We start from the raw sequence: 18012 nt of genomic DNA, 5'->3' as shown, positions 1-18012 counted from the left end.
TGGCACCAATTGGGAAGTTGGGAATCTTAAAATTCTACACACAGTGGCTTTAATTCATTGTGTATTTTTTCCCAGGATACTTTCAGGATAACTGACTACAGCTGTATAAAGAGCTTAAAACTGCAAAATTGATGACAAGTTCTGCCTGTAAACTAATGAGCTGTAAGTCATACAAGTGCAGTTAGATCAGATAGTTGAAATTATTAAATCCACAACTCATTTAAGTGTCAATTCCGTCACATTACATTAATTTTGTGATGATTTTTAATAAAATCAATTGAATTTGACAACCAATTCGACCCTGAGATATAAAACATGAATTTGAATTTCACCATTGTTTTCAAAAAACCTGTATACCAGACACCACGCAGCACAATGGGAATGAGTGCCACTGCGCTAAAGGAGGGAGGCTAACGAATGTTTGATTTGTTTGTTTGATTAGATTTAACAGGAAAGAAGAAGGGGTAGGGGGAGAGGTCAATTACAGGATGAAGAAGGCATTAAAAAGTGAAATGAGCACGAGATGCCACCTATTAACCACTTCAGCCCCAAATCACCACCAGTCATTCTTTGTCCACAGAGAAAGTTAGCGCCCCAATCAACTCCACGCTCCACCCCGCCCACTTGTTCTCCCCCCAAAAATATCTCCTTTGTCATAACCCGTAGCTCATTGCCATTCCTTTGCCCCATCCCACCCCCTCCACTTCCTCTTCCTCCCACCCACCGTCCCCACAGTGCTAACCTCAGATTGGTGAGCACCAACAGGTGCCTGCCCCACAGGCTTCCCAGTACAAACACATTCCGCCCTTTCGTCACTCCCAGCACACGCACCCAATCAGCCCGTGGTTTCACCCACGGAGCCATGGCCACAAAGAGACGAAGGGACAGGAGAGAGAGACGTTAGCTGAACAGTGTGTGCTGCTGAAGGTGCCATCTATAGCTGCAATCCAACTGAAGCTGTGCATGTAAATGCCTAAGCTAGAAAGGTGTGTCTTCTCAGGACGCTCCATCTAGATTCCAGGTGAGGCTGCGGAGGGGTCAAAGTGCCTGTGTAGCGGAGTGTGGGGCCTTTGATTGACACACAGAAGTGTAAGATGTCATGACTGTCATGACTGGACAAATGAAGATGAGGATGAACATTCATGTGAGGATGAACGCATTTATCATCATATGCAGCTGCCTCTGTCTCACTTTTACTGGTAAGGACATTTTATGGAATGCTTGTTGCATTTGTGTGGATGATTTTTCACTTAGTTTAACATTGGCTGATATTATTCATTTTTCAAAATAAATGAGATCAAACTAACCCACTAACACTAACTCAATGATTTTTTTTAAACTCTCTTGCTCCTGTGCCTTTTAAATTAAGACGTACATGTTGAATTGTACAGTGACAGAAAAAAACACACACATATGTTTGTGCTTGGAAAACAAACTGTTGCCCTGTGCTTTTTGGCGACTTGTGGTGCAGTATTTCTGTTTTCATTCCTCTGTCTGTCCAAACACTTTTCTACCAATTTCTTGTTGGGCTGCCAAGAAGAGAATCCTTTTCACCTCCAAGCATATACAAATTTAGGCATTTTTGCATTCAGGGTAGCTACAGTATGATCAGATAACAGACAAGCATCTCACATCCCACTTCACTCTGTCAGTTCAGTTAAATTGGTATTGATTCCACTTCCTCTGGGTTTTTTTGTGGATAAAATCATAATTAGAATCGATTTGCAATGACTAGTTCTTATCTGAGCTCAGCTGAAGGGTTTTGACTTTGACTTTCTGACCCCAATGGGAGTGGAAAGCAAAAAGCTGCCCTGCACTTGTTGGTGACCTCCACAGGGGTTGTGGTGTATTGTTCCTGTCCCTCTGTAAGTCCCACAGCTAGAGCAATGTTACAACTGCATTTCCAAGAAGAGAAGGTCCAACAGCAAGGGGACAGAGAGAGAAGAAGCAGGAGACACAGAGGGGGAAATCCCAATGGAAACAAGTCCTTATTCTATGTCCTGTTGAAGAAGTTTATGTTGTTCCACTCGAAAAGCAAAAAAAAAAAAAAAAAAAAAAAAACCAAGACTGTCCTGCTCTGGAACATATAATGAATCATATTAACACATCATTGTTTGTTAATCAGAGTCTATTTTTGTCCCTGATGGAGCTGGTATCCCAGACATCCCTTTGATCCCATCCCCCCGCTGCATATCAATTACATTAGCTCAGTCACCTTTGCTACAGCACCTGCCCTGCTGACTGCTGCTTTTGCATGTCCTGTCGGTCCTTCTCTGTCTTTTCCAGCCTTTTTTAGCCCTGCATTGGTTTTGCTTTCATTCTCTTCCTTTTTGTGTATTCTTCATCAATCAGTCAAACTTTTTTGTACAGCAATACTAAAACAATTGAAAGATGTACAGTAAATGAATATGAGACTACTGCACACCAAAGAGAACATTATAGAGATTAAAATGGGGAAGAATCATAAAAAATGTGATGAATAAAAAAAAAATAAGACAATAAAACAATTAAAGAGAAAAATGAGGATCAACAATAAAATCAACAGCCTTAAAACATTTGAAGCATTATTTCAGACAAGCAGACTGGTGCAAAACCATGTAGTTCTTTCTCAATTGTAGCTGATCTCATGTTTCTTCAATCATTATACATAAATTCAAATGTCAAAATTAGGATATCTTGCAAAAAAGCATGTGAATTAAGCTTGTTTATAACATGTGGAACACCATTTCACATGTGAAAACTTCCCATCATAAATGCACATGTGATTTTCACATATTTTACATCAAAGACGTTAATGCCACATGTACTCATGTGGATTTCGGACATTTCACATGTGAGGAAAATCCCCATCTGGTTTTCATGCATTTAACATGTGACATAATGTGAAATGTAATATTTCACATGTGAAAAGACCAGTTTCACACATTCAGTAAGGTTTATTCTCAAGCCAGTAATAATTTTGTCAAAGCACTTTCACTGGATAAAAAATATCCCCCCTTCTTTCTTTACTTTTATCATTTTTTTTCCTATTTCTTTGTTGCTCTTCATTTTTCATCCATATCGCCATTCACTGCTATTCATTTCTTTTTTCAGGTAGTAGCGGCTCTTGGTTCGTTAGTTATCATTTTCCCCCTCATCATTTTCTGTCTCTTTGCATCCATCGTTTCATCCAGGAGCCTCAGAAACAGAGCGGAGGCTCCATCAGAAGCTGTTTAACAATTACAACATGAAAGTCAGACCAGCTCATTACTGGGAGGAGAAGGTGATGGTTCGAGTGGGGATGACCCTCTCTCAGCTTGTCAGCTTGGTAAATACAAACACACACATGCAACATAGAGGTGACATGCACATACATGCAAATACAACCTTGTGAATTATTTGAGTCCTTTATATATGAATATACACACACACACACACCATTGGCCAGATCACTGCTGGGTGCTACACTGTCATCCATTCATCCATACCCAATTAGTTTCCATACAGCAGGATTGAAAGTAACAGCACTGTCATACACAACAAGATATGGTGGAGTCACTAATGCATGTCTCCTCTCTCTTTCTCTGTCTCTGTGTCCCTCTATCCTGCTACAGAACGAGAAGAATGAAGAGATGACAACCAACGTGTTCATGAATCTGGTATGAGCATGAAAACATTCATCTTCATCACTGAGCCTCGCTCTGCCGCTCCGACTCCTATCTCCTCTCTCGCTGCTGCTCTGTCGCTCGGCCCTCAAATGGACTTGTCACTTTTTATAAGCGCAAATAATTTCTTGCTTTATCTCTCTTATTCCCTTACTCACTCTTTCATTTCTGTCCCTCGCCGTCGCTAATTAGAATTGAGTGGTTGTGACAGTGGTGTGTGAGTGTGTGTCTAGATCAGTGGTATTTAAATTACTTATCAAAGACCGGAGAAACTAGGATGTAAATGACAGAGACATCAGGGCACCGTGGTAATGTCTGCTCCGCTATGCTTGTTATTCACTTTCTTTTTACTTGCTCTTCCTCCGTTCCTTGCTGCCTTCCTTCCCAGGCATGGACGGACTACAGGTTGTCATGGAACCCGGAGGAATATGACGACATTAATGTTTTGAGGATTCCTCCCAACAAGGTGTGGCGTCCTGACATCTACCTCATAAACAAGTGAGTGTCCTATCTGCAGTCACACAGTCATCCGTATCATCTAACTAACAGAGGATTTGCTCCAAAGGCAAAGCTGATAGATCCTATGAAACGCAACAAAACATGTTTCACTTTAAAATTTTAAAAAGTATGCTAAAACAATGCAAAAACACATGAATGGGGAGTGGCTCTAGGGATGGCGATGTTAGTCAAGTGACATAATTCAAGACTGAAATACCTCAACAGCTGTTGGCAGAATGCCATGCAATTGGTTCAGACATTCTTGTCCCCCTCAGGATGAAATATAATCATCAGGTCAAAATTTTAATTTTGTCCAATACTTTGGTTTATGACCAAGTACCCGCAAACCTAATAACATTCCCGTCAGCCTCAGCTGTACATTGTGTTTAGTGCTAATTAGCAAATGTTAGCATGCTAAAAAAAAATAAACTAAGATGGTGAACATGGTACATCTACTAAATATGAGCATGTTAGCATTGTCAATGTGAGCATGTTAGCAAGTTGACATTAGCATTTAGCTCAAAGCGCCACTGTACCTAGTACAGCCTCACTGAGCCTCTAGCATATGGAGCCAGGACAGTGACTTTAAAATTTGGCATCGAAAACAAAACCCGGAACTGAACAAGGAAACATTTGCATTGAAACATTTGTACTGGAAAAAGTTGTGTTGGCACTGAAAAAAGTTTCACAGAAAAATAATACACAGACATTAAAAATAATTTTATTATTATTATGTTTCAACTTTCTGTCACCGCTTTGGTGTGGAGGGTCTGAGGGGAGGGGGCAAAGAGGGCATGATTTACATATAATCTGCATACTAAGGAGAGAACGTCACTCTTCCTGAACCAGCCGTCGTCTCGTATTTACAGGGTACAGGATGTAGAAGGACATGTGAAATGTTGTGGTATACTAAAATGTCTGAAATATGAACATCACATTTGTCTTTCTATTTCCTCCATACAGTAATGACGGTCAGTTTGACGTGGCTCTGTACGTCAACGTCTTGGTTTACAGTGATGGGACAGTCAACTGGCTTCCCCCAGCCATCTACCGCAGCTCCTGCTCTATAGAGGTACTGTCCTTTAGGATCACATACCACTGGCACACTGACAACTAAAAATGTAAATCCCTTAATAACTGATGTGTCTCTATGTGGTGTTTATTCTCTTGTGTTTGTCTCCTTTCTTTTGCTCTGTTTTTTCTCTATGTGTGCTAAAAAGCCATTTGGATCAACTGTGTTGTGTGTAAAGATAGGAAGGACAATGTATGGCTTGATTGTACTAATATTAAACATGCAATACCCTAGTGTTTTACTTTCTTTTTTCGTGGATCTTCATCCAGAATTTCATATTTGTGAATATTCCCTTTCCCTTTGAAAAGTGATGTAGCAGTTCTTTAATTTCCACTCTTACAGGTGTCGTACTTCCCATTTGACTGGCAGAACTGCAGCATGGTTTTCCGCTCGTACACCTATGACGCCTCTGAGGTGGACCTGCAGTACTTTCTGGATGATGAGGGCAAAGAGATTCACGAGATTGTTATAGATGAGAACGCTTTCACTGGTTGGTACCTCATTCAGAACCTATGGCTTTTTAAATCTTCTTCTTTAGCCAAACTTTAGCCACCTGGTGTTTTTAATTAATTTTACCATATTAATGTACAAGATGTATAAGAATAATAAGCATATTATATATATGTTACATTTTTCAAAACACTCACAAATGCTCCAGGGCAAAAAGCGATGTCAAACAAAGAAAATCTCTATTCTGCATTTTATTCAAGGAGATTTATCTAAACAGCGAACCTGCTTGCTGATCATTTGAAATTGGACTATATTACTGAAGGAGTAGACATCACCAATTTCTCAATATCTTCTGCCTTGCACGTCTCTTTCTCCACAGAAAACGGAGAATGGGCCATCTGTCACAAACCCTCAAGAAAGAACGTAAAGGAGGACCTGTATGAGGACATCACCTTCTACCTCATCATACAAAGGAAGCCTCTTTTCTACATCATCAACATCATCGTGCCCTGCATCCTCACCAGCGTGTTGGCTATATTTGTCTTCTACCTGCCTCCTGGAGCAGGTCAGCACATCTGACATGTTGTGACATTGTGTGACTACACATCACTGCCAAGACGTGATATAGGAATAGGAAGGGAGACTTTGATACAATGTCTAATGTCATGACAAGAAGTATGTTTCTAATACAGACAACTTCATGAGGCAGGGAAACCTTTGAAGGAATTTACGATATATTATAGTGAGTGATTTTTCATTGACATAGCGGAAAATATAGATTCAACAGAAAGCAGCAGGATTGATTGCAGTTACAGTCTGAGCATGCTGAATTTTTGGAGCACAAACTCAATTTACGTAAATCCGTGAGACAGTGCTAAATCAGGCAACTGTCTTCTTTACCTACAACGGACCAGTAAGCTCTGCACTTGCAGACATGCCGCTGTCCAACATTTTAAAAGATAAAGCCAATTCATCGGTTGCATGTTTATCCACAACAAATATTGCAGTCAAAGGTAATCATGTCTTAAAGTTTGCCCTTGTCAACATGAAAGTCAGCAGAGTAATATTTGTTGCTTCTCTGTCATAATTAATTCTCCAAACTGTCCCTGTTATCTGCAGGAGAGAAGATGACTCTCTCCATTTCTGTCCTCATCGCTCTGACTGTCTTCATGCTTTTGCTGGCTGACAAGGTCCCTGAGACTTCTCTCGGCATCCCAATTATTGTCAACTACGTCATGTTCACCATGATCCTGGTCACGTTCTCTGTCATCCTAAGTGTGGTTGTCCTCAATCTGCACCACAGAACGCCAAGCACACACATCATGCCAAACTGGGTTCGAAAGGTGAGGCCAGGTTTAACATTTATCCAAATTCACTGAGCATCCATCTAGGCTCTTCCAATACCTTCGAGAACCCTGATTTCACTGATTTCTTCACCTCATATTTACAGGTATTCATTCACTTCTTGCCCAAGTACATCGGCATGACGAGGCCAAACCCAGAGGAGCCTCTGTTAAAGGAGGGGTCTAGTGATGACACGCCCTCCCGAAGCTTCAATGGCAGGCAGCCTGGAGGAGAGTACTTCTTTCGCAAGATCAACCCTGATCTCGTCATACCCTGGAGAGGCAGGTAAGGCCACATTTACTAACAAGGAATCTACCAGAGGCATGACTCCATCAGCGTAACAATTCATACTGCCTCAATTGATCGAAATGAAAAATGACATTGTAAAAGCAGTGAACTGGCAGTTTGTGATTTTGAACTGATTTTGGTATTTCAAAAATTACGGTAACACTTTAGATTATGGCCTGCAACGTACAGTGTAATTCTTCCCAATTTACAGTTTAATAACAGTGTATCAGTACAGTATGCACTGATACATTTAGGTACAAGGGAACAAGACGTGAAGTTAGGGGATTAGGGGGTAACAATCTGGGAACTTAAAAATAATTTATACTATAAGTTTGTTTTTTACTAACAGGTACCTATTCTAATATTATGGTACACAGTATGACCTACTGAACAACAATCTGGCTTTTGGGAGGAATTTAAAGATAACTTATTTTTTAAGTATTTTTAACTACCGGGTATGCTGGTATGTTGCAGGCCGTAATCTAAAGCAATAATCATCGATATAGTGTAGATTCTTCAATAGTTTTAACACCAATCTCCTATATGTTTGTCTGTATACTGATTACTATTACGTAATTACACTGCTGACTTTTAGTTCTTTCAAGAGAAGCAGATCAGCATATCTGAAGCGTCCAGGTCACTTTTCCATAAATATGACCTAGTCAAACCTATAAGACTTCCAACACCAAGTCTGATTAAAGGCCATCACACTAACAGAAAGGCTACAGGATGCACAAAGTTGATACGCAGACAAAGATGTATTAAAAATGTGCATTTTCATCTGTCTTGTTATGAGCATTGTAATAAATTTGTCACACTTGTTTATCATTTCTTTAGTGCAAAGAAAATAAAATCTGCTTAATAAACCACAAAATACTGAGAATTAGTCAATTTAATGTTGGCAAAGAGATTTTTCTCTTTCGTTTATGCCAACTGCTAACAGTATGAATATCCAGCGACAGGCTAGATTTAGATTAGATTAGATTAGATTCAACTTTATTGTCATCACACATGTACAAGTACAAGGCAACGAAATGCAGTTTAGGTCTAACCAGAAGTGCAATAAGCAAGTGCAGGACATAAAGTGTGTGCATAAATGCAGGATAGAGCAGTATTATGAAAATATTTAACAAGTGGTACTATGGACATTATATACAGATGGCATTACTATAAACAGAAGTACACTGATGGACATATACAATAATGAATTGGACTGGGCAGAACAGTAGTGCAATGAATATAAAGTAGTGCAATTTATGGAAATAGTTAACATTATTTCCTACAACAACAGAAAAGATACAAATCTAACAAATCTAAGAAATTTTTGTTGAAGCTTGATCATATATATATATATATATATATATATATATATATATATATATATATATATATATATATATATATATATATATATATGCTCTTGGTTTGAGTTATTGAGAGAGATAAACTGGCAAAAAGTTATGGTGCCTATATTCTTACCTGTCAAGACTGTTATACACCATAGACCTGAAGTAATACCCATGAAAGTCATTCATCCTGATTCAGACTCTTTCTAGGCTAAGATGTGTTACACTAGCAGAAAGCTATTTCTATTAATGTTAATAAAAGCCAGTGCAGGCATGAATCTTCTTTGTAGAGTGTGCCAAAGTGTGAATGTTGGATGTGATGCCAAACTAGCTATTACAGTAAAGTACACAGCGTGCTAGACTTGGCAGACTTACAGCCATCACCACAGCAGCTCAGAGAATCTGTCAAGACAGTAACAGTATGTGCACTTCCTTCAGCCTCACATATTTGATACCATATTTAATACAGCCACATGAAAGGTACTCTGACGAACAAAAAAGAAGGATTAATGATTCAGCTCAATAACAGCAAATGGAGTAGACTGTTGTTCGCATTCTGATAACAGTCACGAATGAAGCCTAAACTCAGTGTCATTTTAAATTATTTATGTTATTATTTATTGTACCCTAATTTCTGAGGGTTGGTCCAAGGTATATAGGATGTTTGAGGTGCACTTATTCAATGCACAATATTTGTAAGGATAACCTTATGTGGGGTTTTTGTAATAAAAACAAAACTGTATGCACGTAGCTTTTTGTCCATGCTAGCAGCGTGGCTCTATAACAATGTCAAGCCATCGTCAGTCAGTCTACTGCTTTGGTCCAGACTGAGATATCTCAACATCTATTTGATGGATTGCAATTGAAATGATGTACATTCATATGTCATGGTGCCCACAGGATGAATGCTAGTGACTTTGGTGATTCTCTGAATTTTCTTCCTGCACCACCAGGTCAACATTTGGTTCAAGCCTCAGCTGTAGGATACTTTGTGTTTAGTGCTAATTGGCAAATGTTAGCATACTAACATGCTAAACATAGATGGTGAACATGGTAAACATTACCTGCTAAACATCAGCATGTTAGCATTGTGCGCATGTTAGCATGCTGACATTAGCATTTAGCTCAAAGTACAGCTGTCTGTCAGTATAGCCTCACAGCTGCTACTATATGGCTCTGATTCTTGGTCTTGTTAAATTATTTCTTCTTTTTTTTATGTTTTGTTCATTTGAATTTTAGTGTTGGTCACAGGTATATTGCCTCTCATGGTTTAAGTTAGAAACACAAATTAATCATCTGTCACTGCTTTCTTCAGCAAAGACTGAAATTGGTTTGTCTCACAAGCTTGCTTCTATGATATTCAATCACTTATTATTGGAACAATTATTTGATGTATTTCGTTTATCTTCAGTCAATTTGTTGTAAATGAAGCATTCTTGCTCAAGCAGTAAACAATTAGTCTACAGACATGCTAGCAACTCTGTGAGGCTGTAATGTAACTAAATGCTAATGTCAGCATACTAACATGCTCACAATGGCAATATTGACATGGTGATGTTTAGCAGGTATACCATGTTCACCATCTTAGTTTAGTGTGTTAGCATGCTAACTTTTGTTAATTTGCACAAAACACAAGTACAGCTGAGGCTAGTTTTGCAGTTATTTATTCATAAACCAAAGTATAGTAACAAAATAGCAATCCAGCCAATAATAGTTGAGACATTTCACTAAAAACCAACAATTCCAACTTTATAGTGGCGCTAGACAAGAAGTAAGGGTAGGAAGCGCTTTGAGTAGTCGAAAAGACTAGAAAGGCGCTATACATGTATAGTCCATTTAAGCGCATCACCATAGTCAGTAGGATACAGCTTATGGGGAACATTGCTATCCCTATTTTTTTTTAGCAAAAAAGAATCCATCTTTGGTGCTATTAGCTCTTGTGTGTACTGTGTACCAATTGCTGGGTGTTTAGATCAACAAATCATAAAGCTTTAATGAGCTGAGCATAGGATGAGTTACTATACTGTACATCAATCCATGAAAAAGATTATTAAAATATACATTTTTTTCATCTAAAATGTTGTTTCAAACTGTACTGTCCCTTCAACCGTGCTGGCTTCACTCTGACTAATCAGCCTTGCCACCCAGCCCTGGCATCATAAACAGCATCTCTCATCCCGTTCCAAAGGCATCAGATTCAGCCCCAGCTAAGCCCCACACCCCCGTCCACAGTCGCCAGCCACTAAGCCTCTGTTTAGGTTGGGCATTAGGGGGTAATCCAACAGAAAGGAGGTGCAGGGAGGGTGAAGAATTGATAGGGGTAGATGAGTGGAAGGGAAGACCTGTGCTGAGTGATCGGGGAAGGATTTTGTTGTTTTTGATGTGGAAGAGATGGTGGTTGCGCTATCAGGCGCCATCTCCCAGTCTGTGTCATGTAGATATCTTTGCCGTCATCCATCTCTCTTGATCTTGTTATTCTGTCAGAGGGCTAGTTAGAAACCAGGTGCTGTCCTTTACAACACATTTATGAGAGTTGTTTGCATGTTTGATGATGTGAGCTGCTTGCATGTGCATCTCCATTCGAGTGTATTTAATACATTTAATAAAGTATTTTTTTCTGCTGTACATCACCAATGGGGGTTTGTTTGAGTGAGTATACAATTAATTATGAATCACATGTATATGTATACATATATATATATACATATATATATATATATATAACTTGTCCTGCTCCTTCACTGATACCTTCCCCTCTCTGGTGCCAGAGGTTCTGCACATTATTAACATCATACGCAATGTACACCATATATACACTATATATATATATATATATATATATATATATATATATATATATATATATGTACACACACATGTGCTTGTGTAAGGGTGTCTGTGTGTGTGTGCACTTGTGTGCGTGTGTGTGTCATAGTGAGAAGGGCTCCATGTATCTGCAGTAATGAATACAAGCTGTGGAATGTGAATGGCATGCAGCATGTAGAGCACTGCATAGCTCTGCACTGTGCTGTGGCCGCACACACACACACACACACAACACCCTTCCTACTCTTGGTCATTTTTATTGTGCAGCAGTCCATCTGTTGTCACGCTGCCTCTCTGTGACTCTTATAACTTGTCCTGCTCCTTCACTGACACCTTCCCCTCTCTGGTGCCAAAGGATCTGCACATTATTAACATCATACGCAATGTATTCCCTACATACATGGACTGCATGTACTGTAGACATGTACTTAAGTGCCAATCTGACAGGTGCACTGTGGTGTCGACACTTTCAGGAGGTGACACATATTGATGTAGAGCTCTTTAGTCATGTCTTAGTGATCGTGTGACAACAATGGTAAAGAATGAAACCAAAGCCAGTGTAGCTAGTTAGTATCCTTCATAGCATCCTGTATAGTTTAACACATGAGTAAATGAATGGAAAACAATTTAACACACTGATGTACAAATGAATAAACACAACTACAAGAAAGCAAAGAATATTCATTTACAAATTAAAGCTGCAAGCAGCAATGAACGGGCCCTCGCACCTGACTGCACGTTGCTGACGGAGGTCAGTCAACAAGGCTTTGACTTTTCATGTGTTCGGGACGCTGCACAAAGGACTTAGATGTCAGTTCCTGTGTTTGTTCTGTGGCGTTAGAGAACACCCACTAATCATACATCATGTTACAGTTTATGAAGTGTACACCACACCCAGAAATTTTCATGTAAATCAAAAGATGATTGTTACGCAAGGCTTACTCCCTGTTGCCAGTAGGTGGTGCAATGACTACAACCCCTAATTGGCATGTAGATGTCCTCAGCCCGGGACTCTTATCAAACATGTGAAATTTGGGGAAGATTGGACAATTTACACTGAAGTCGCAACTTCCTATTTCATGGCTAATAATGCGAACTTCCTGTTTCATTGCGAAACATGGAAATTCAACGCCACACTACGGACAGGCCCTTCAACGAAAACTCAAACTTTGAACAACTTTTTATCACAAAAGTCTTTATATTGTCCTGCCCAAATTTAAAGTCGATCGGATTAATTCTCTAGGAGGAGTTTGTTAAAGTACAGAGCCTGTAAATGGCAAAAAATGCCTATAAAATTGCCCAGTAAATTCAAAATGGCTGACTTCCTGTTGGGTCTAGGGTATGGTTTCAAGAGGCTTTTTTGTATGTCTTGGGGTGATACATCCACCACCCAAATTTCGTACATCTAGGTGAAACGTACCACAAGGGCTACTTCTTAGAAGGGTAACTTCCGGTTGCCAGTAGGTGGCGCTATGACTGTGACTGAATATTGGCATGTAGATGTCTTCAGGGTGAGACTCTTATTAAACGTGTGAACTCTGGGGCAAATGGAGCCATTTTGCCACACCCATGCCTAAGACCCATATTAGATGTAAATGTTCACCACTTCTGGCAAGTGTGCAAAGTTTCACGAGTTTTTCAGCACCTTTAGCCCCTTAAAACTGCGATTAACTTTTATTAATAATAATAATAATCCTTACAAATACAAAAGTGACTTCATACCGGTTGCTGCTTGGGCCCTAATGAGGACAAAAATGCACAAACAAGACAAAAATAAAAACAAACAAGTTAAAATATAAAGAAGAAAATAAATCAATAAAGAAATAAGCAATAATTACTAAGAGACTATCAAGCAAACCAAAACTACCATTACATTTTGAAAATAGTGGCACCGATGAGCATCCCAGATGAACCAGGCCGCAAAATAGCATAGCATCACTGTGCAGTCCAAACCAGAAAGCTGCGTAAGCTTGCAAAGTAGCGTAACGTAACAGGCAGTAAGTAAGTGAATAAGCAATCAGAATGTGAGTTGAAATTTCTGAAAAAAGCGAAGATGACAATGTTACAAATGCAGAATACAGTATTAGACAGGAACACAAACATACAAAGCATTACATCTTATACAGCAGAGTTAAACATCAAACAAAATTAACACATTAAAAGGAAAGCACAAGCTACATCTTGGATATATATATACCAGATTGTTCTATTCCTTATGCAACATGTTAGCTTATCTTCTTTGTTTACTGGATGCTACAACTACGTATTCTGCACATTCTTGTAAAACAGTTTGTCTGATTATGTTAAAGGTATTTTCTGGAAAAGGAAACCAACATGCAACCAACACCTGCTGACTCCCTCTCAAATGATTTAGTAAAAGTCATGATATACAGTGGTGGTGTAGCCCATAAGTGCTGATATTAGATTTTTTCCAACTCAAACTCGAAACAGAGCAGTTTTGGTAACCTCCCCCTTGACCATTCACCTGCTTCCTCTAAAAAAACAGGCTTGTGACTGTGCGAGTCATCCAGTAAGGGGCTGTTGGATGTCCACAGACTTTGCCAATGAAGAATCAGATTTTTAAATACACAAACATAAAACATGAAAAATGACCATTATAAAATTTTGAGATATGGTTTTCACCTGACACTGAGGATAAACAAAATACATCCAGGTTTTACAAGAGGTGAAGGGTGAATGGGGTGATGGGAAGCACAGGGCAGCAGGAGGAAGTGGAATCTGTAGCTAATAGTTAACACCTATTTAAGTGTTTGCTTCAACCTGTGTAACTGTGGTCAGCCACGAGTGTCTGTGACCTGACCTGCTATATAAGTACAGTGTATATTGTTGGGTCAAATATTCCGGAACTTTTAGGCTTTTGCCAAATGCAAGTTAACTGAACAAAGTGGGTTTTTTCTGTAAATTCTTGTAAACAGTTTGTCTGATTCTGTTAATGACATGTTTTAAGGTATTGTGGAAAAGGAAACCAACATGCAACCAACACCTGCTGACTCCCTCTCAAATGATTTAATAAAAGTCATGATATACAGTGGTGGTGTAGCCCTTGAATGCTGACATTAAAATTTTTCCAACTCAAACTTGAATAAAATTTGAGTGTAAATAATAAGAGTTTGAACTTGAACTTGACACAATCTACTTATACATAGGCTACACATATATTCTGTGTTACCCTAAATTTCCACCTGGCCATCTGGTTGGTTAACATAGGCTGACATAGGGTACGTAAATGTATCCTATATCATTATTATTAGAATTATTGTAGTTCTGATATTATAGTTTGTCCCAAGATTTCTTTCCCTCTGATTTCAAAGATAAAACAACTTAGAGATTGTTGAAATTCCTCAGATATAATTTCAAAATGATTTATTTATGGTTGAGCAGTTAAAGAGTTACTCACAAAAGCATTAAGGCGCTATAAGAACGCTGTCAATAAGACTCTTTCTCTCTCTGCTCTATGTTTTGGTTTATGGAACAGATGTGTGAGGGGAAGAATGAAGGGGTCAGAGGTCATGGCATCACATAAATGTTGGCCCAGTGTTGTTGTCAATGTCACCCCTGTGTCAGGTGTGTGCTGCTGCTGTCACTCAGTGTTCAGAGGGTACACAAGGACACATACTGTATTGACATGTACATGTACACAACACTGTATGTCCTACAGTGGGCAGCTGATGTCAGTGATGGTTTGTTCCAGCAGAGGTGAACAATGCGGTGCAAGTGACTCATGACATACACAACATAAATCTGAGCTCAGGGAACATTTGTGAAGGGTTTTGCTGCATTTTTTAACTTCTTCCAACTGTTAGCATGAGACTCAACAGAGAGATATCTCCATGCCCATGTGTTCACTGTAATTATACTTTGGGTTTGGATTTCTTAAAACATAAACTGCATATAATGAAGATGAAAACTAAAATAATAACACTAAAATAAAAATAAACTGCAGCTGGTACCCTGCACTTTCATTCATGTGTTGCACCATCATGTAAATATTTTGGTTTTATTTTTATTTTTATTTTATTTTATTTTACTATGTGTGCGTAGTGCATAGCAAAGGTGCTATCATATATTTTCTTATCTTATCAAATAATAAATTGACTAAAATGATAGTAGAAGTTTTTTTTTCTGTTAGTATGCATGGTAAAATAATATACATAGTATACATAAAGTACGGAGTATATTCACATATAATAAAATAGAATACATATACATACTAAAATAGAATAGAATAAGTAATAAAAAAAGAAAAACAATAAAATAAAGGGAGGCAATTAAAGTACATTACAAGTCTTCATGCAAATTACAAGAATAGAAATAAAAAGTCAATAATAAACTAAATGTTAAAATCTTGTCTTCAGCCAAAGAGAGATAGTTAACTTCTTGATAATATTGATACCACTCTAAAGGGGGAAACAGCTAGCCTGGCTCTGTCCAAAGGTAACAAAATCCACCTACCAGCACATCTAAAGATCACTAGTTATTATTATTATTATTGTTCTTATTCGCTAGAAAGCAAATAAGCACATTCCCCAAAATATCGAACTATTCCTTTAAAGCAAACCTTTGTAAAAACAAGATAGGACTATAACATTCGAAAGTATTGTAAAGACAGACATTTTTTACAGTGAAAAGCACCAGCACATAGCACAGGTGCGTAAAATATCTTTACGTATCGTGTTGATGACAACATGCTAATAAGCTTTTTGACAAACATGTTGCAACAACCTTCACAAACATTATTTGTTGTACTTAAGCTTAGAATGTATGTTTGATAGAAGTTTTAAAGACTCAGAACTAGACTAAATTCCTTGTTGCAGCCAATGTCAGTGTTTCAACGCCTTTTTTTTTAACTTTGCATTCTACTTTCCCACTTCTTTGTTGAACTGATCCCTCTCCCCCCTTTTCTCTCTGCCCTCTCTGTGTTGAAGGTGTGAGAGCACAGTGCAGCTCCAGCGGCTCCCGGACACTGACAGCTACTGTCTGATTCTCCCTCCCAACCTGAAGTCAGCCATCGCTGCCGTGACATACATGGCCGAGCAGCTGAAGAAGCAGGACACGGACGACACGGTGGGAAATGTGCACAACACGACACACACTGTCGGGCAGCTCGTTATTCAGTCTGTCTGCAGTTCCTGAGCACAGAGTGTTCCAAACGTACCCAGACGATGTTCAAGTGTCATTGCATACATACATAACATTGCTGACACAGTGCTTACAGTAAGTGTTTTGTTTGTGTGTGTGTGTGTGTGTGTGTGTGTGTGTGTGTGTGTTTGTGTGTGTTCCCTCCAGATGACAGGAGACTGGCAGTTCATCGCCCTGGTGGTGGACCGTCTCTTCTTGTGGCTGTTTGTCATCATCACCACCCTGGGCACCCTGGCCATGTTCTTGGATGCAAGTTTCAACTACACACCTGACAACCCTTTCCCATAGAAGACAAAACACACACACACAGTTGGAGCTTGCTACATTGTTTGGTCGTCACTTCTTCTTATTGGTGATTTCTGAGCTCACTGGTTCTGACTTTCCATAAATACCTTTAAACCTATTCCATATTTCTGTTGTCAGCCTCTGAAATGTTTTTGTAAGATCAGATAGCAGAAGAAAACGTGTAGAACCATGTACACAGGCCTGACACACAGCCTACATGATAACAGAATCCATGTGTAGATCTATAGAAGGTAAATGTATATGTGGTAACCCTCAATGGTTTTGCATTGTTTTGGTTTTTTTTGTTGTTGTCTAAATCATATATTTAACACATTGTGATCTTTGTTATTTGAGTCTAAAAGCTTGAAATACATGTTTCTTGACATGACAGTGACACTGTTGGGTTTTTGTTTAAAGTGCCACCCTCTTTATAAATGTGCTGTACTTTGTGGAACATGCAGGAAACCACTAGCTTGTGTTTGAATCTGCGTTGTCCTTTGCAAGAACAGTGATTACACTTGGTGATTGCAATGTTGGCCTTTGGGCAGTAGAGGGCAGTAATATAATGCTAATTCAAAAGATGAGAACACTGCTGTTGAAAGAAAACTGGCAAAAGGTTCATATTTCTGAGGTTTTTTTTGTCAGTCTCCCATTACATATGAATATAAGAAAGTTTATCCCTAATGTTCTGTTTGGAGATCCCAAACAGTCTTTAAAAGCTCATGAAACATATTTGATATTGTTTTATCACCTTGATACTCCATGACTTTTATCCAAGACACTGTGGTGATTATCAAAATGATTAAAAAAAACACTATTTACAAAAACTGGAACTATCAATGGTCAATAATATTAACAATATGTACAAAGCTAACAGTGAAAAGTGAAGTTACTAACTTAAAGATGAAAAAGCACTGTAAGGTGATCACTAAGGTTGGAGGCGATGGTAACGACCGTCATGTGCAGTTTGTAAAACGGATATACGTCACACTACATTGTGCAAGTAGACAATAATGCATTTACTAAGTGTGAAGAGGAGGCAACTTTAGAATAGGGAACATGTGTGGGTTAATAAGTGTCAAACTACTAGTGAATTAGT

General features: G+C 38.8%; 1 protein-coding gene across 2 annotated transcripts; it reads left to right on the top strand.

The window, feature by feature from the left end:
• Positions 1-285: 285 nt before the first annotated feature.
• Positions 286-17740, top strand: chrnb1l (cholinergic receptor, nicotinic, beta 1 (muscle) like). 2 transcript variants are annotated; one of them, XR_006376630.1, is made up of 11 exons: positions 286-1199; positions 3174-3307; positions 3594-3638; positions 4033-4142; positions 5106-5214; positions 5557-5704; positions 6044-6229; positions 6784-7007; positions 7115-7289; positions 16415-16553; positions 16776-16917. XR_006376630.1 is itself a non-coding variant. In XM_044184918.1 (11 exons), exons 1-11 carry the CDS (start codon positions 1100-1102, stop codon positions 16914-16916), a joined length of 1515 nt encoding a protein of 504 aa, XP_044040853.1. In that variant the 5' UTR covers positions 296-1099; the 3' UTR covers positions 16917-17740. The 2 variants fall into 2 exon arrangements, 1 of the variants encoding a protein (XP_044040853.1); XM_044184918.1 differs by having other exon boundaries at positions 296-1199; positions 7115-7293; positions 16776-17740.
• Positions 17741-18012: the final 272 nt, after the last annotated feature.

This window comes from Siniperca chuatsi, linkage group LG22 (assembly GCF_020085105.1).
Source record: "Siniperca chuatsi isolate FFG_IHB_CAS linkage group LG22, ASM2008510v1, whole genome shotgun sequence".
In the NCBI taxonomy this organism is placed as follows: domain Eukaryota; kingdom Metazoa; phylum Chordata; class Actinopteri; order Centrarchiformes; family Sinipercidae; genus Siniperca; species Siniperca chuatsi.
This window is presented reverse-complemented; position numbering and strand designations above follow the sequence as displayed.